General features: G+C 34.8%; 1 protein-coding gene and 1 pseudogene across 1 annotated transcript; one reads left to right on the forward strand and one right to left on the reverse strand.

Annotated features, from left to right (window-relative positions):
- Positions 1-2,405: 2,405 nt before the first annotated feature.
- On the reverse strand, positions 2,406-3,329 carry LOC134470259 (vomeronasal type-1 receptor 4-like). The gene has a single exon (XM_063243320.1). It carries the CDS (start codon positions 3,327-3,329, stop codon positions 2,406-2,408), a length of 924 nt encoding a protein of 307 aa, XP_063099390.1.
- A 12,369-nt stretch (positions 3,330-15,698) lies between these two features.
- LOC100735969 (E3 ubiquitin-protein ligase TRIM33-like) lies at positions 15,699-20,675 on the forward strand (annotated as a pseudogene).
- The last annotated feature ends 319 nt before the right edge of the window (positions 20,676-20,994 follow it).

Below are 20,994 nucleotides of genomic sequence, written 5' to 3' on the forward strand. Positions count from 1 at the left end.
CCTCCTCCAGGAGAACCCACAGCAACAAGAAGACTAACAGCACTTTTCAATAATACTTATTCCTCTCCAGGTCTTCTTTTTATGTTGGCAACAATCCTCAGGGTTTAGTTAGCTGAATGTTAAGTTGACCACCAGTTTTCAATGCACCACAAAAGATTTACTGGGCTCACAGTTTGTAGAGGTTCCAGTCCATAATTGGCTCACTCCAAGGCAGTATAGAAAATAGTGAAAGGCATGACAGAGGAGGACCCTTCACGGTGCCCACAAAGTAGCACAATCAAGGGAGTGGCAGACAAATATCTTTTTGTCCTATAAATTGTATGCAGTTCTATGTGCCCTAAGTGAGATATAACACTCACACACTTAATGCTAGATGGAATCATGCCAAACCAATCAGTGACTGATTTACTAATCATATACCCTTATTCACAGCACCACAAACACTAGATACAGTCCCATCTGCAAAGCCCACCCCTAAGACACCATGAGGATTTTGAGGGACAGACACCAATATATGGATTTTCGGAGTACAAAATTCAACAGTATTGTATACTTTATGCATGGGACAGGGGGAGGAAAAATTTCAATGGCAATTTCACTATCAAATACATTTTACTGAAATATAATCAGAGACTAAATCTTTTTTCAATTATTTTTCTTTCCTTCAACCATTTCCACGTTAGCTTCTTTATGGCTGTTTGGTTTGTGTAAAATCTTCCTAAAGTTACAATTCTATCTTTTTCAACAACTCATTTTCTAATGATCCAAAATTTTCTCTCTCTTCTAATAATTTTCTCCTTGTATCATTCACCCCTTTGAAGTTTCTGTTTATTTATTGTCACTGTGGCCTTGGATTTTCCTATTTCCTCTTTACCCCTTGGGTACTTTTTTTCTATCATGTGGTATTTTTTTGCTCAACACTTCCCTTCTATTTCCCAGTTTCTTCTGCGTCTCTGACTTCTCATCCGTGTGACTCTTCTACACTGGTGATCTCCATCATTCTCCTCTCTTCTGTTTTTTTTTTTTTTTTTTTTTTTCTTTTTCCATTATTTGTAAACCTCTTTGTCTTGATCCCTGGGTCTGATTCCATTTTCTCCATTTTTCTCTCTGATGTCCCCTTCTCAGATCACAAAAATCCTTATTGCTTCCTCACTACTTTTGCTTCAAGTTCCCACTTCTTTTCCTTTACTTCCAAATGTCTTTCTGTCTCGTAATTTCGCATCTTTGTACATCACTCTCGTTCCTCTTCCCTCCTTCTCTATGTGTTGTCTTTCTGCTACAGTCTATCTGAGTTCTTCACACACCCTGTTTTTACAATTACAATTAGTATAGTTCTATAAACACAATATCTTAAGTGATTTAACATACGTGATTTTTTTTTTTTAATTTGGTGGATTTGTATTAGAAATTGAACTTAGGATTTGTGTTTGCCTGGACCCCTAAAAATGGTTTTAAAAAGTCTAATGAAGGATAAAATTTAAAGGATTAGGAGAGTTTTTAGGCAATCTCTTTCAGGGCAAGTTTGACTTCAAATAAAATGATATTCAGTGATTCCCTGCTTATTGATACAAGAACCACATGTCCAGAATGTAGTGATGAGGAGATCAATTTCACACAAGTGCTTACTCATACAGACATGTGAAAATACACTCACAAATACACACTGAGACATAGGAAAAAGTGCACACAGAAATACATGGACAAATTCACATATGTAATCATAGACTCACTCACCAAACACAGACTTAGTATCAGAAGTCTCTTGCTATTAGGAAGCAACACATGATGTTTACACTATACTCAATGCAATTTTTATATCACTACTCATATCATTAATTTATATCAAGATTTAATAGTACCAATCTATGCAAATAACTTGAAGCTATCTTACTCAGTATTCATCAATGATATAAAATATATAGAGAGCATAGTTACAAAGTGTGATACTACATTTCAACATTGAAAATGAAAATATAACAGGAATTTTAAGTCATGCATGTTCAGGTTACCAAATATTTATGAGTAAAGGACTTTTCATTGTCCAACAAAACTGTATCATGATTGACACTGTAGGGTACTTTACAGACAGCTTCAGCTGAGGCTTCATGATAGAGAAGGTTTAAGGAAAGTATCATATGCCACTGGGGCTGCCATCACTGAAAAACAGAAGGCTGTAGTCTTTCTGCTACTGAGAAAGCTGTTGATTTTCTCTAGATGAGAGAATTTGAAGAACAGGGGAGGTGGGGATAGACAGTGATTCCTTTTGGTCAAGTCAAGAACACAAGAAAAGCTCAATTAAGAGTTAAGATGATATCTTCTGCATTTTGAGGGGATAGTGAGGGTTGAGATCATCAGTGATGCAACATAGTTGAAACCAAACAGTGCATATGTTGTTCCTCTTGTAGTTAGGTGACTCTGTTTCTTTGACCATAGAAACAGCATATTCCAGATACACAGTGACCACAATTCATGAATACAAAAGGACAGACAGTTGAGAAACATGCACTTATGAAAGCATCAAGGGTAAACAGCAAGATTCTCGAATGATGAAAAAAAGTCACATATATTTGCATGACACAAGACAGGAAATTGAAAAACATAAAGATGCTCACCAGGATAAGGATGCTGTGGGTGGCTCTGGTCTCAGCAGAGGACCTGAAGGAGTGGTTGGACCTATGGATGTGCTGAATCCGTCGCTTGTGCATAAATAAAATGAAAATCATGGAACCACAGGCTAAGAGCATGAGCCCCATGCATGAAACATCAAATATGGCAGTTAACACTGCATGCCCCGTGTATATCCCTCTCTTGGTATTCGGATCTGAACAGTAAGCAAAGTCTATCTTACTAGTAACATTTTTGTTTCTCAATTTCATAGTCAAGCTCACAGAAAAACAAATATTCAGCAACAAATGCAGGACCCAGAGTAGGGTAGTTAAGGTGTTTATGTACTTAGGAAATTTCAATTTGAGCTCAGTCCACCTGCAATTGCTGGGGCTGATGGTGATGGCCTGGAAGACACTCAGGAAACAAGTGCTACCAAAGGCTACACCTCTGCCTACCCTGCTAATATAGTAAACAAACTTGCATCCAAAGTCACTGAGGAAGTCTTCCAACCCATAAGCTGCCAAAATCTCTGGGACCCCTCTAAAGAGAATGACCAATAAGTTGGCCACAATCAGATGCATAATAATCAAATCTGTGGGTTTTGTTTTATGTCCACTGAGATAAAGAAATATGTATTTACCTAAGAGAAAGAGATTCCCCAGAGTTCCAATGAGAGTCTGAAAACTGAAGATTATTACAATATACACACTCTCAGAGCCCATTCTGTCACTTACTGTATTCAGGATTCAATTTCTTATACAGAGGTTTCTGTGTGATAACATGAATTATAAATAAACTCTTCTTTTATAATAACCTTTCCCAATGACAATTTCTTTCTCAAATATATATGTTATATATATTTTTATATATTTGTTATATGTTTATGATAGTTTCCAAGTTTTATGTTTTTTGTATAGCATTTACAATATATAGATCACTGCTAAAATGTTATTTGAGTACTTTAATATTTACATCTATCAGACAAGGCAGCAATGTGTGTTTCTCTTAAAATTCAGGTTAACTGAGCCACAAGGCAGTTAGCAACTCACAATAAAATTGGTTGAGTCTAGCTTCCATCCATGGCTGCCCAGTTGGTCTGTCATTGCTTTGGTATCTTATCCCATCTACATTTCCTGTTCTTTAAATAACACACATACATGCACCTCAGTTCATGAGTGCTTCTCCTCACAAACCATTTGGTTCTCAAGCAAAAACATGTGACAAAATTTGGTTTCTCTTCACAAACTCCACATCAGATGCAAACACAGCTGTGGCACTGTTTTCCCACAAAAACACAAACACAACTACCTTCACAAAATCATAAAATGAATTAAGATCATGAACTGAGGTACCATTGTATCTTCTGTCTTACATTAAAATCACTTTTTATGCAATGGAATATGTTACATTTTCCACTGTCAAATTTTTCTATAGAGTAAATATGTGCATATAGACCGATCACTTTATGAAGTGTAGATACAGCTGGTAGTTTTACAGCTATAGTTATTTATTGAGTATAGATGAATATTAAGAAAGCAATAAAATATGATTTCATAGTTTAAATGCTGTCTTTCAAAAGAGTACAACATTGCAGTTCATTCTCCTCTGTGAGATACGAAATTTTAAAAATCTAACTTAATGCTTTTAAATTAGGAGATGTTTTTCTACTTACTGTTTAAAGAAAAATACAACCTAGATATCCTATGACTTTTTAAAGATATTAAAATGTGCACAATATTGTCATCCTATAAAATAATCTGAAGTGCAAGAGGCATGGAAATCATGTTAGAATAGGACTTTTTAACCAAAAAAATGCATGGTATACATAATAAATATAGCAAATTCTGTATTTTTTCTGTAATCCTTCACTCTTATCAGTAAGGTGATACTTTGGAAGTATCTTTTTCTACCTACTAGAAGGGAAAATTCCTCATTACCAACATAATTCTAATACTTTCATACATATATATTTTCTCATTCAATAAAGATATTATACTCACTTTGAAAGTGACAGCTTCTTTTTCATAGACAGTACTCAAGTTTTTCAAACAACCAGAGGATTCTGTAACTCTATTGTATTCATCAACAGATACACAGAATTTATAGTAAATTTCTACCTGATTACTTTATGATACCTCAGAAAGGAATTAATTTCAAAATTTCCGTCCTACCCAGCATGAAATTCAGACTTCTTTCCTGCTTGCTTCCAGCTGTAGCACTCATGGATACATGAGTGAATGTTAGACCAGGACACATAAGCAGTAACCAGGATTCAGCACATGGTTCTAGCTTCACAGTTCCAATGTGGTACTGCACCAGTGTCCAGAACTGCTCTTCATGTCTTTGTGGCTTTGGTGAAGAGCAGCCTTCACCCCGGAACAATCTGTCTTCAGCCAAGTGCTTTCACCAAGAAAATGATGTCCCACTACTGTAGCAGACTCAGTTCTCAGCCTGTGAGAAAACTCATTTGTGCCTCTCCCTCTGCCAGGATGTAGACCTCAGTGTGACAGAGACACAGCCAACGTGCCTGAGAAAGGAAGGAGGCAGACACAGAGATAAACGTGAGTGATAATGTAACCTCACCTCCCCCAGGACACAAATATTCAATTCTTCTGTTGTGCCAATGACATACTTCATCCAGTGTTGTGTATCTGAAAAGTTTTTCTTAGCTCCAAATTCCCAGAGTCAATTAAAAGTTCTTGTTTGTGGTGTGTGTCTCCAAGGAGCAAAGAAACTGTGTTGGTGGTGGTTTCTTTTTATCTTCCCTAGGTAGACACTGTCATGCTGAGGAAGAGGAAAAAGTGAAGCATGAGGCTGTGATGCAGGCAGGAAATCACCTGGGTCCCCCTGGATCTTGAGCTCCTGTGAGAAGTTGTTGGCCCTATGGGTTCATTTATGTCATGTTAGACATTAGAGGTGTTCAGAGACCATAGGGCAGGTCCAGGGAAGAGTGAAACAAAGAAAATCCCCCACAACAGACATCAAAATCCATTAGAGACTGTTTGAGAAGCTCTATGATCAGTCATTCAAAAGTAGAGTTATCAGTGAGTAAATTCACAAAGAACACTGGAGAATCACATTGCCTCAGGGCTTTACCACTTTATTGGGGCCACTATAAGGGGCCATTTGCCATGAAAGTCCAAGAGATTAATCCACACAATGTTTATAGAGAGCTATAGTTAAATAGATACATGTATGTCCATTTAGAATATATGCAGGTTATATACATTACATATATATTATATATGCTACCAAAAGTATGTAAATCAAGAAAAAGAAAAACTTGTATAAATATTTTAACACTAAATTTAATGAGATATCATGAGACAAAGAGAAGTTACATTTGCTCTCTAAAATTACAAGAGGTGAATTGAATGGTGGTTATTAGATTCCAGACATTTATCAGTAGGGCAAACTACTGAATTGTGTATGCATTTTTTCAGTGTACTCTGTATATGTATCATGTTTTCTCCCAAAATAAGGCCAATTCAGAACACAAGTTTTTTTCATGATTTTAGTAGCGATATACCCTGAAAATAAACTTATTGCATCTTTTGGTGTAAAATCCATAATCTACACACATAGCAACTTTATTCCAATTTAAATCAGATTACAATTCCATAATACAAGTGACACTACAATAAATAAATTGTAAAAAGTTAGTAAAACTCAATATAAGAAAAATATGAAATGGCATTCTTAGGAAGAGTGAGGAATTATTATAAAAATAGATGAACAGGGCTGAGTAAAGGAGAAAATAAAACCATACCATTTCATAAGAAGATAAAACATGTTTTGTCCTAAGAAAAGAAATTAATCTCCATTTTATTAGGAACTTAAACTTAAATTAAAAATTCTTAATAATAAAGTATCCTACAACACTCTTGCGTAAGAACAAGTCAGATAAAAAACGTGAGAACACCCATGTGGTATCATCCCCATGCACTGTGAACCTGCTGGAATATGAATTCAATATTCTAATAAATAATGATAATCAAATAATGACACAAAAAGAAAATATATTATTTCATATCCTTACAATCCTTGAAGTATGTACATTTTAAAGTAGGGCATGTTCAATTTAAATATAATAAAATACACATTATACAAATGAAATAGATAATATTAACCCAAAAGTTACATAAAATTAAAAAGAATTATTGTTAAAAATTTAAGAAAAGATTACAAACAGAATCACTACAATACTTTAAAGAAGTAACAGAAAAAGCATTTTAACACGAATGCATTGTATTGGAAAAAAGGAAGAATTTTAAGCAAATTTTCATAGTCTTTGCAGAAGAAACAGGAAAAGAACAAAATAATACCACAGCAAACAAAAAATAATAAATCTACAAATAGAAATCATTGCAAATCAAAGCATAAATAATGAACAAACTGAAAGCTACTGACTTATTTAATTATTAACTTGTTTTACACTCATGAACAGTGTTGTTTATTTCTAGGACTTTCAGTAAAGGAGAAACAGAGCTGCTAATACTGTGACTAAAGGAAAACATAAATTGAAAGTCAAGAAAAACTAGCTTAATAATATATTCAACAGAAAAAATTGTGTAAGTGAAAAACTTTATCATAAATCATATTGAATCATATATTTTATAATGAATGATAGATATTTCCCATGCATTTGTTGATTTATTTATTTTCAGAGGTTTCTCCAGTTATTTGTTTTATTTTAAATAGAAAAAAGTAATGAAATAGAGTTTTAAAACAGGATACTAGGGAAGTAACACTAATCTATACATTAAGCACTGCTGTTTTCACAGTAATTTTCAGAGTACAAGACACAGATATGAAACATTGCCTATAAAATTACTAGAACAAAAATTTCTTCTCAAAGAATCAGGAGAAAACGGCTGGTTTCAATCTATTTTTAAATTGCGTGTATATGTGGTTGTAAAACATGCTATGGTGAAGTATGTATATTTTGAAGATTATTCAACCAATCACCCATATCCATTACCTCACATAGCTGACAATTTCATGACAGGTCCAGAAAGTTAGTCACCAATTTCCTGTATAAATTACATTATTTTTCACTGTAGTAATCATGCTGCATATTAGACATTTACACCTATCTGTCCTCCAAAACATCATTTATCAACTGTCATCAGTACCTTTTCCTATCATTTCAAAGGCATTGAAAAATATGGTAATTTTCTATACTTTTCTATTTTGAATGCTTGAGGATAACACATATAAGATAGATTAAACAATGTCTTTTTTGTGATTCATTCATATTGTCACTCTTGGAAAGATACTTTTGTAAGACTAAATATTGTTCATATATTATATATATATATATATATATATATATATATATATATATATAATTTGCACTCTTCCACTGATAGATACAGGTTCTGCTATATAGTATTGAATATTAAGAGAAATGGTTCAGTGAGGTGGGCAACATGAAGTCTGTTTACATATATACCCGGAATATCATATGCCAGGTAACATGGAAGTTCTGCTCTTGATTTGTGAAATTTCTATACAGATTTCCATAATGCCCATCTCACTTTATATGGCAACTGTTTGTATAGAAGAATTCCCATATCTCATTATGTGTATACAAGAAAAATAAAGTTGTTATTCTATAGCCTTTATTTGATCCACAGAAGCTATTTCTAATGAGACTTTCAACATAAAACTCTGGGAAATTTTGGCCTAAACATGGGAGTCTTCCACTTTTGATAAACTAATGTTTGGTAATGTGGAATCCTGCACTTATTGTAAAGTGTGCCTGCCCCAGGCCTCCGAACTAGGGTCTGCTCTGTTTCCCACAGTGTGCAGGTCCACTTGACCATCTGACCTCCAGGGCCATCAAGTTTGGCACCAGTGACATCTCCATACAAAAATAGTCCCTCAGCTTGTTGAAGACATTAAGAAATCCAACTGTAGAATTCAGGGCATATTGGATCTTACAAAGTAAACCTACCTATAATTAATTTTGTAACTGGCATCTACCACATCATTGACTACATAAAATGAGACTTTGTGCTAAAAAATGACTTGAAGTTTAAATACACAGTCAAATATTGTAACACTCAAACTGATTTAGTCTTTATAATGGATAAAGTTGAAAAGGCAGCAAAAGAAAATGGGAAACAAATTCTTACAAAGTAAGTGGAAATGGGAGAAACAAGATGATAAGTATGAACAGTAATCAGAATTGTTCATGAGTCCAAAAAAGTCTTACACACAAAATATAGTAAGCCTATGACAGTATTTACAGCGGTACACTAGTGCACTATGCAGTAAGCACACAGCAGCAGAACTGCAACGAGGTCCACTTGCTTGTTTCAAAGTTTGAATTTGAAAGTTTGTAAGCTGGGCACACGCTGTACTGTAATATTATGCCAAGTTATCTGGACATCAGAATAATATTATACTTCTACAATCCTATTTCATCAAAGGCTAACTTGTACACAGCAAAACAGAATGTGTACAGTTATTAGTATGAGAAAAGTGTCTCTTCATCAAGTAGAATCAGTAAGAAGCATGCCTCCCGGAATTCTCTGGTTTTACTTTTCAGTATAAGACTTGTCAAATAACAGCTTTTGAGCTTCATTCATCCCTCTTTCTCTTCTGATCTACATGTTGGAAACCTGGGAAGAAACACTGTATACTGACTCCTTCAGCAGTAGTAGTGAGTTTGAAGCACAGTAAAGAGCTGCACCTAAAACCAACCTTATCATGGAACCTGGCAACACTTCCTTACCCTTCACACTGTTTTTGAAACTGTTGGAGAAGATCTCCAGGCTCACTGCAGAAGCACCTCAATATGAACCACCCATTTCCATACTACTGGAGTGTACATAACCCCATTACATTCAATAGATAAGCCAAATTTTGGATGCAAGCCCATTCCACTTCTGTGCAAAGCCAGAAGTATAAATTAAGAAAATATTTCAAGGGAGAATATATGATTTAAAATGTACCTTAAATACATCTTTTCATTTTCAGTGGGTAACTCAGAAACTAAGGCACTGATCCTTTTCTAATTATTTCCAATGAAGGCCAGAGAGGTAAAAATATTCACATTTATTTCTAACTTTTAAAATACCTTAACAGTCTTCATATGTTCAGTGTATTTTGTTGATTTCACTACATGTAAGTGAAATCTCAGCAAATGTAGGTTGTGTCTTCTCATACAATCCCAAGTTTTGTATCATGTATGGTAAGGTATCTGTTAGGAAACCATAGTCTGACATCGCAGTGCTCTGCAATTTCCTTTACAAAACCAAAAATATCTCTAGAATACAGTGAAGATAGTAAATGTAAATGAAGAATCTCAGTACACATATAAATTAAAATGTCTATTACTTAGCCACAATGAAAACAAATTTATGGATACTTTTATGGGACAACTCCTCTTTGGTTCAAGAGAACAGTTACCAAGATGTCAAGACACAGGAGAAGCAGACAGACCTAGGGCTGTATGGAGTACAATGTATTGGGAAAATTAGAGATGCTCAGTCTTGGGCAGCATGAAGACCAACAAGAATCCTAAAATTTGGGTTCTTAGGATGATGTAGGCATGAGCTGAACACCCATGAATTCTTTCAATCCAAAGATGGCCAGGTTATCTGAACATAGTACCAAAGGGCCAATCAAATTCATGGCATATGTGTGACTGCAAAGCTCTGAGCAGGATCTCAATTTAATCAATTGGCCATTTATCTTTATTTGTGAGTCTGTCCCAGACTTAGGCCTCTTGTCTGGAGATGGGCACTGGATTCAAAGTAAATCTTTATGAATCACTGGTCTTGGGTGAGCCCTGCAATGGCCTGGGACCCTGTGGTTCCTCAAAGGACAAGACCAGGTCATTGGTGAAAATGCACGGCTCCAGCTCCAATTACATAGGTAGAGACCTTCACTGTAGGACCCACAGTGCTTCAATAAATTTCAACCTAGAGATAAGATAGCTCTCCTATTGGCATAACTTAATACTTGGGGAAGTCTTTGAAGTGACTCCAGAGGTCCTGCCTAGTTCCTGTTTTTTCCTCAGTATCATGTTCCTTTGTTTGAAAACCAAGTAAATAAGGATCAGAGAAATTCGTTGTCTCAGATCTGTTGGTGTGCATTCTGCTAGACAGTTTTGATCCTCATGTAGACCTACAGTCCTACCACTTGTTATTTCATTTAAGCCTTCTGTAGGCACTCACTTGGGAGGGTGAGGGACCCATCAACCTGTGATAATGGACATTTTTTTTCTGTTTATAAATGTTTATGTATTGTTTTTCTGTTTACAACTATGTTATAATTTTCTATTTATAAACATCAGGAACACTAAGAAGAAAAAAATCTAACTAGTGTTACTCTCGGCCAAATATGGCTGCTGCAACACTAGATGACTACAGTCAACCTGAATCTATACAGATATCATTCAACAAAGAAGTTGAAATAGGCCTGGCTTGAGTAAACTGATTTAAGATTTATGAAATATGACTGATTTTTATTCATTGTGATGTATAGTGTGAGATATTTAGCACAGGGACCTGTGACACCAGTCTGAGCTCAACAAATCCCTGTAATTAGAAAGTGTAGGTTAAATAAAGATCTCACAAGATAAAGTTGTGACTCACTGATAGTATGCTACTTAGAACATTTGACTGAATGATTAAAATACTAGTTAACTTGGAGACATTCTTTCAATAAAAGAGGTGTTCTTGGTGAATACAGTTGTGAATGCCTATAATCCCAGAACTCTGCAAGGTTGTGTAAAGAGGACTGCAAGTCTGAATCTACATGGTCAAATTAGCAACTTAAAAGGATGCTGGCCCAAAATCATAAACACTGCTCAGGGGTAGATAATAAACATAAGGATTTGGATGATGGCTATATGTTCAATTTTCATTACCACAAAAAAGATTAAAAACTGTAAAGCACAATGGTATAAGCCTGGAATGGCAACTACTCAGGAGGCTGAGACAGGAAGACTGCACAATGAAGCCCAGCCTGGGAAACCTAGAAGAACTTTGTTTCAAAGCAAAAAATAAAAATGCACTGAACATTTCACTCAGAGATAAGATCCCCTGGTTTGCAATCCTGAAACTGAAATAAGTTTTAAAGAAAAATATTACAGTGAGTACTTGTAAAGATATTTTGAATTATTGTATACACGTTATTTTCACTCTTATTCAGTTTAAGTTATATGTCAAATAATTTCTCAATCTTAAAATAATAAAATTAAATTAAATGTATGATACACTCTGAATAAAATGCTACTGAAATGCAATTTCAGTGTTAAAATAGAAATTCTCCACATACCAGTCTATGCTGATTCAACTGGTATCTTTTGTTTTATATACTAGGACTAATTTTTCATATATGCTATATAAAAGGAATTTCTTTCCAATAAGAGAGTACCCACTACCTCTGTTATTTGTGTGAGAGAAGCAATGCCCAGTAATATTTCATAAGCTCATGACGATATTCAATCTTGTGTTTTATTAGTCTATTTCTGAAGAAAGAATCTGAAGTAGTAGCGAAGATATTACAGTTGAAGTACAGTGAATTTCTGTGACAGAAGACAAGTCCCAGCCCACACATACAGAGGGCATGATTGGCTCTCTACCCAGTGCATCTCTGGGATGCAGCAGGAATATTATCACAGAACTGTAAACACCAGGAGAAACTAACATAGATGTTCCCATAAGACCGCCAGTTTCCACTAGTGACTGGTGGCCAGTGCCAGCTGGGAGAACCAGTCAACCAGCCTCCCACATGACGATTGTCATTGGTGGAGCCTTGTTGAAGCCATGCATGTCTGGGAAAATTTTCATCACCCACCATTGCCTCCCCAGAAACCTAGGATAAGAGAAACCCATGTGCCAGACCCATTCCAATACTGTGCAAAATGGCAGTCAATACACTTAGTGCCTGGGAACTCAAAGTGCGCTCATATGGAGAAACTCAGGAAAATGTCAAGATAAATAGTCAAAGGACCCCCTCCAAACTCCAGCACAGAATGTGTGCAAGAGGCATAGAAAAAAGAAGAAATTTCTGAAAGGATAGCAAGTGAAGTAAAACAAACTCATGGCGCTCTAAAAGTAACAAGATCAAAAATAACACTGAAGGTAAAAGAACAAGTGACAAACATAATGAAAGAAATGCTGAGCATATCTAATGAATACAGATATAAAAAGAGGAGCATTGGAAAATGAGGGAAACGTTGTATTAACAATATAGGAAAGAAGTATAATGCATGAAAGAGAAAGATATGTCTGGAAAATTAAAAACTCCATTTAACCTGGCCAAGTTGTCTGAAAGATACTGAAGATAGTTTCAGATTCTAAAGGCAAGATTTCAGCTAGAGATTACAAAAGGAAATATCTCCTAACATAACAACTAACCAGGAAATAACAATTCAATAGCCGCAGAATGAAAAATAATTTAAAAAAATTCACACTGAATAGAATCATTTTTAATGCAAAGATTATGGAAAAACTTCCATCCAGAAGTCAAACCTCATCAGACACCAGTTAACTATCCCACACTGGAAAGAATTCCTTCATGTGTAACAAAATCTTCATATGTAAACAGCATGGGGAACTTTTAGCAGCAAATCACGTCTTACCGAGTATGAGAAAATTCATATTGCGGAAAAGCCCTTTAAATATAATGAATGTTTAGCAGATTTTGGCCAGAAGTGGTACCTCATAAAGCATCAAAATATTCACACTAGAATGAAACCCTACAAATGTAATAAATGTGGAAAAAGCCTTCTTTCATTGAACATCACTTCCTTTACATATGAGGATTCATGAATGCAATATATGTGAGAAAGCCTTTTCCAGAGCTCTTCTCCCACTGTGTTTGAGAAGTCATACAATTGTGATGCCTTATGGTTGTAATGAATGTGAGAAAGCTTTCTCGCAGTTTTCAATCCTACAACTGGGTTTCAGAAAACACACAGATAAAAAGCCTTATGTAGTGAATATGGAAAAGCTTTCAGCCAGAATCTACACCACAATAATCAACAGAAAACTCACACTCATGAAGACCTGTGAATAGCATCAAAATGGAAAACAACATGCCAGAAATTTATATTTCACACTACATCAAAATATTTTAAAATATAGAATCCTTAGAGAGGTGAAGTGTAACAAATACTAAAACTTTGGAGGGCACCGACATTTCATACTGAAGTAAAAGACTTTCATATAAAAATTGTGACCTAACAAAAAGCAGAAAAACCAAAATCAATCAGTCAAACAAATAAACAGAAAACAACATCAGAAGTAATACTGACCAAAAAAAGAAGTAATACTGACTTTTGATTCATTTCCCTAAAATTTGGAAGCAAAAACAGAAGCTTGTTCCTACAGTCAGCATAAATCTGGAGATCTTCAACAGTATGAGAAAAAATTAGAGTGGAAGAAACAAAAACACATATGATCATTAGTAAATAATAGATCTTTGTGATAGTAATTCAGCAGAGCAGAAGAGATTTTAAAAAGTTATTTTAATTTATTCAAACATTTAATACAATATGAAAGATATTGTATTAGTAAAAGAGAAAATAATTTTTAAAAATATATTTTGTGGTAATTTGTTCTTCAAGAGTAGAAAACAAGAGTACCATGCATTACACAGAAAAGTAAATATCATGGGAAATGAAGGCACAATTATTTAAAGCAAATATATCAAGATGGTTACAAGCTAGAAAATAGAAAAAATTTTCTTGCAAAATTCAAAACTACATTTTATTTTTACTTACATGTATGCTTAGGAAATACCAGAAATTTCTCTGTGGCTCAATTGGTTACAATTCAAATATCTTATGATGAAATAATACCCATGTGTAAAACCCCAACAAACAAAAACCATATGTTCTTGTAAACATCGAAAACACATTGAGATGGAAAAAACTTGGAGAATGATATGTATAGTACAATGATTTCACTAAATTTGAGGTATTTTCATTGATGAAGTTAAATACTTTATATTGCTAATGAATATGCATACATACATAAAATTAGTAAAACAATTTAAAAAATTGTAAGCATACAGACCAAACTCTTGATGGTGGCCTGTGAAAAATGGAGGAAAGATGAGAATGAGTTTAGAGGATTGGGGTGGGGAGGGGGACCAATTTTTATAAAAATATCTTTTTCTCTGCAAGTAAATGTGTGAAGACACTATTTCTGCAATGAGATATGTGGACTGCTTGTCTTATTTTTTGTACTTTTCTGCATTTTAATAATTCACAAAATTAAAAGGATAGGGTGATGATGAGAATTCTGAAACTGTATAAATCAAATTTTATGGAATTAATTCCCAATCAAACACTAAAATTTTACAAAAGTTATTTCTAAATATTTTATCAGCAGTGAGTGAACAGAGTTATTCTATGTAACATGAAATTATTCATTTTTAATTTTTTTTCATTTTAAATAGATTAAGAAAAAAGAGGACATAAAAAAGCTGATCAGATCAAACTATGCAAGTAACAAAGCATTTTATCACAAAATAACCCATAATTAACAGTAACTACCATAATGTCTCTTTCTTTGAAATAGTTGAGTACAGCTTTATATACAATAGTGTCAAACATAACAAAACCATATAAAACCATTCAAGAGAATGAAACCATTACAGGGCTTTCATGACCAAACAGCAGAGAATGTTCAATGGCTACTACATTATCTCATTTTCCATGGAAAATTTCTTTGTACTATCACACATAATTATATCCAATAAGATATAACAGGACAGAACCAAAGGAAATAGAAAAACAAATGCATAGTAAGACTTCAGAGTAAGATGATACGAATTCAGCAATGGCTATTCTGATATCTTGTTTTCTTTAAAATAGCTGTTTATGCTATCAAAGATATTAAAATCAAACAAACTAGGATAAAACAATTCCAACTAATGAATGCAGACATTATAAAGCTTCCGAGCAATGTAATGGGGAATCGTGATTACTCTAAACTCTTATGTATTCTTACCATTTAAATAAAATTAAAATGATGTAAAAGAGGTGTCAGTGAAAAAATGGGGACAATGCAAAAGATATGAAATCACTATTTGCAGAAGTAACAGCAGAAACCATACCAAGAATGGCGAAAGGATTTGTCCTGCAAACAAGTGAGGCATATAGTACTCCAGCTAGTCATAATCAAATTTATGCACAGATATATAATATCAAGATCCCAGAAACTCAGTAACTTAATTTTAAAGGCTGTTTTAAAAAAATGAAATGATCATCTATAAGTGGAAAACCCATCAGTGTTAAAGCGGAATTTCAGTAAAAACCATCAAGTTGAGAAGTTGAAATGAATTATTTCATATACCAAAAGAAAACAATGTCTAACTCAGATTGATGTACCCTGCAAAATTTAGTTTCAGAATTGTTGCAAATATTAAATACATACATGATAAAGAACAACTTAAGGAGTTCGTGACCACCAAACCAGCCCAAGATAGTTTTGAATGATATTCCAGAAAGAACTGAAGATGATCACATTTTCAGGAACAGTAGCAGAAAGGGACTGTGGAGCAGAGTAGGCAATTGGATGGATGGAAGATGAAGGGGCCCAATGGCAGGAGGATAGTGTGGTAGAGATAAGCTAGTATATGTGGATTGTAATCAGTAATGTAGACGTCCTGAACTTATCAATAAAAAGAAATAGAGGCAGAATGAATCAGGAGACAAAATTAACCAATATGTTGTATAAAATAAACACATTTGACTTGAAAGAAAATGGACAAACTGAAGTTTGGGGTAAATTATACAATACTCCTTGAGACAGACTCAGAGAAAAAGTAGATTTAGCTTTCCCAACAACTACAGAATGGTAAGGAAAGATGCAGTATTTTCATACAATGAAATACTATTAAGCAATAAAGAATTATAACCTTGATCTCCATGTAGTACAGAGAGTGTACCACAGACAACACAGGGAAAAGCATTCAGTCAAAACAGATTCTTTTTTAAATTTTTATTTTAAACAGGGTAAAATTAAAAAGAACCAAACAGAACAGAGCAGAAGAAAACAGAGTGATACAGATTTAAAAGCAAGACAATAGGAGATCATCACTGTCTTTCATATTGCCTCTTGTTTTCTTCTAAATAATTGTCCATATTTTCACACACAATGAATTCATACAAAACAAAATGTTATTAAACTGACCAGAACAAAATCAAGGCATTTTTGGCCTTCAAAACCAGATAAGAGGGAAATCAACAATGGCTGTCGTAATGTCTCTTGTTCTTTTCAAAATATCTTGCCCTAACTTCAAGTGCGTTGAAATTAAATAATGAAAAACAGACTAAAATCACACTGAACAAAGAATAATAGTATTTCTGCATTTCACAGCCTGATGATACATAATTAGCACTGGATAACATCGTGTCTGTTTTTCTTGAAAGTAGCTGTTCATTTCATCATGTTTTATATAAGCGATACTCATAAACTGTTTAGGAGAAGTTTTGTACTTATGTGTATTTCTACATTTATGCCTATCATTTTGTATTAGAGGGAAAGACAAAATTAAACAAAAAATTCCTAGAAAAGCAAACACACGTGAAAAGACAAATAACAATATCAAAGAGGCCAAAACACTCACAATTTAGGCCTTCAAAACAAGGTGGTAGGAGCATAGCTAGGGTTGTTATTTTACAGAATGATCTTCAAGAGTTCCTCAGATCACCATACAATAATATGCACAAGAGTTCAAATCTTATGAATGTTAATTATTTTGTTCTAACTTATAGACTTTGTAGTACAATTATCTTATTTGTCATAAGTGTGTTTATATAATTTTAGCTATATTTTTCCTTTCTCTTTCTTTTTCTGCACTTCCCTGAGATATTATTTTTCCCATTTAAGCATATTCTTATTCTTTCACTACATTTAGTGAGTTTTTTGTAGCTTATGCACTCTTAGCATTTCTTACACTAGGGAGACTATATGGTATTTATGCATGTGAGTTTGATTTATTTCACAAATGAGTATGGTCTCAAGTTGCATCCACTTATTATAAATATCTCAATATGATCATTCTTTACATCTGAGCAGTAATCCACTGCATAGGAATAGCACATCATTTTTAGCCATTCCTCAGTTGAAGGGAATTTAGGTTGTTTCCAGGATCTGACTATTAAAAATTATACTGCTATAAACATGGGTGCACATATATCACAGTGGTAGGATATTTTTAGGTCTCTTGGGAATATGCCGAGAAGTGGAATAGCTGGGTCAAATGGAACTTCCATTCCCAGCATTTTAAGAAATATCCAGACTGACCTCCACAGTGGATGCACCAATCTGCACTCTCACCAAGGGTGCAGAAGTCTTCCTTTTTGCCCTGCAGCCTTTGCAGAATTAGTTGCTAATGGTTTTCTTTATTCCAGCCATTCTTTCTGGAGTGAGATAGAATCTCAGTGTGGTATTAATTTGCATTTCTTTAATGACCAATGATGCTGAACCTTTTTTCATGTATTTATTTACGATTTGTATTTCTTTATCTGAGACCTGTGTATTCATGTCAGATGCCAATTTTTTAGTTGGATCTTGGTATTTCAGGTACCTAGGTTTTTAAAAATTCTTTATATCTTCTATACAGAAGTACTTGGTCTGTGGGACAGTTCACTATGTTTTTTTCAAATATGTGGATTTTCTTTTGACTATGCTGTAAACTTCTTTCAACGTGCAAAAATTCTACATTAAGATGTGATCACAGTTATTATTTCTGTGATATATATCATGAGCAGTTGATTCTTCTTCATGAATTCTGTACCTATTCCTCTGTCTTCAAGATTTCTGTCTACTTTATCTTTCAGCAGATTTAGTGTCTCTGTTTTAATAATTAGATTGTTAATACATTTTGGCTTTCATTTAGTACATGGGATAGGCTTGCGTGTAGTTTTACTTTTTGGCATATTAAGATCCAGATTTTTCCAGCACAATTTATTAAAGGAACTATCTTTCTTCCAGTGAATGAGTTTGGCCCTTTTATCAAAGATAAGGTTGCTGAGTGTGTTTGTAGTTGCTGGTTATACTCCTAATGTTGTAGTGGGACAAGTTACTTCAGGGACAAAGCACATTAGTAAAAGCCCTGGACAGATTAATTTAGCACAGCTTCAACTTCAGTATATGCAACAGCAAGTTTATGCACAGAGAAAACTCAGCAGCTGCAATGGATGAGGAATCAGCAACCACCAGCTCACACACCACTACCAACAACAACAACACAGAAGCACCCTAGACAAACAGCCCCTCAGATGTTACAGCAACAGGCTCCAAGATTGATCAGTATGCAAACAATGCAAAAAGGTAACATGAGCTGTGGAGCTTTTCAAGCAAATCAAATGAGACTGGCTCAGATTGCTGCCAGAATCCCAAGGATGCCCAGGCACAGCGTTCCTCAGTATCCCATGATGCAACCACATCTCCTGAGACAACACTGAAACCCAGGGCATGATGGAACCTTTCTTATCATATCAGTACACAATATCACAAACAACCCAAGAAACCCTACTATAGCAACTATGGCAAATGCAAGCCAAAGCCCCACCAGCCCATCTGTTACAGCAATAGAACTCATCCCCTCAGTTACTATCTAAAATATCTTCTATCCTTGCCTGATATTCCACCCATATACCTGGAAGATGCTGACAAAAGCAGTTAAATAAGCTACCAGGTAGATACATCTCAGACAGTCACCTACTCCCAAAGTCTACAAGCACCATGAATCCTTTTTTCCCCAGGACTCTGTACCTTATCTCCAGGATCATCAGGTTTATCCAATTCTCACACACCTGTGAGATCTCCTCGTACTTCTAGTACTGGCAGTAGTTGCAGCTGTGGGTCATCAGGAAGAACTGGTGAGAAGATTGGTTTTAGTTTGAAATCTGATCAAGTGAATGTCAAGCAAGAACCTGGGACTGAGGAAGAGGTCTGTAGTTTTTCAGGAGCTGTGAACAGGAAAAGACTGAGTATGGGAGGAGGAGTGACTCCACGTGGAGCAGTCCTGAGTATAAGTTGGCACCACCTGTGTCAACCAACCTGCATTTAGCTAGTGAGTTAGGTGTGTTAGCAAGCTTGGAAAATCATGTGAAATCTGAACCTGCAGATTTGAATGAAAGCTGCAAGTAGTCAGGGCTCAGCAAACTAGTTAATGAAACGTCTCCAATTCGAAGCCATATTCACATGGAAGCAAAGACTGGCAGAAATGGCAACATCAAAGATGCTGTTCAAATGAAGACTTGTGTGCTGTCTGCCAAAATGGAGGGGATCTCTTGTGCTGTGAAAAATATCCAAAGGTCTTCTAAATTTCCATATTCCAATACTTCTTAGCTTTCCAAGTGGGGACTGGATATTCATATTTTGCAGGGATACTTGGAATCCAGAAGTTGAATATGAATGTGATAGTTTGCAACACATCCAGAAGGGGAAAGCTGCACAAGGATTAAGCCCAGTGGAACAAAGGAAATGGGAAAGTCTTCTGTTTTATCTCTATTGCCATGAATTAAGTATGAAATTCTAGGAGCTGGTACCTGCTTTGATACCAAACTACTTTAAAATTATAAAAATAGCATTGGATTCATCCACTATTCAAAAGAAGCTTCAGAAAAAACATTCTCAATATTACCAAATTCCAGATGATTTTGTGGCTGATGTTCATTTGATCTTCAAGAATTGTGAAAGGTTAATGAAATGATGAGATTTGTTCAAGTTTATGCAAACACAAGACATTTTTAATTTTTTGTACCAGGGATCACACTCACAACTGTGGGCTTGCAAGGCAGGCACTTATGCTGGTTAGTTAAATCCCCAGCCCATCACACAAGAGCTTGATTTGAACAATGATTCAGCAATACCTCATGCAGGGAAAGCAGTTGCATTGACTTTGAAGATAATTTCATAGAAATCTACTCAGAAAGGACCTTCACAGGTTTGCCAGAGTTTAAGCAGGAAGACAATGATAGTGAGGTAACTGAAAGCTCTGATTAAAACTTTATACAGCTTCACAGAAAACGCCTTAATTCAGATGAGGACCAGTACATATCAATAAAACTAACATGGAATTAAAGCAGTTGTTTGAAAAAGAAAGAAAGAGAAAGAAAGAAAGAAAAGAAAGAAAGAAAGAAAGAAAGAAAGAAAGCCATATATTTAAGGTTTGTTGTAATATGTCTTGCCTTCAGTGTGCATCTCCTTAAAGAACTTGGTAGCTCTTACACAGTATTAGATTGAAATAATGGACAGATGATATTATCGTCAAGAAAGGTGAACAAAACAAAAATTCTGCACTCAACTTTTAAAAGTACACAAAGCAAACATTTTCATTTTTCAGAAGCTAAAAAATGAAATGAGAGAAATAAAAACCAGAGATTTCTTTAAAAAGAAAGGT

The sequence above is a fragment of the Cavia porcellus genome, unplaced genomic scaffold (genome assembly GCF_034190915.1).
Source record: "Cavia porcellus strain 051 isolate PalLab524CR breed Dunkin Hartley unplaced genomic scaffold, mCavPor4.1 scaffold_37, whole genome shotgun sequence".
Lineage (NCBI taxonomy): Eukaryota > Metazoa > Chordata > Mammalia > Rodentia > Caviidae > Cavia > Cavia porcellus.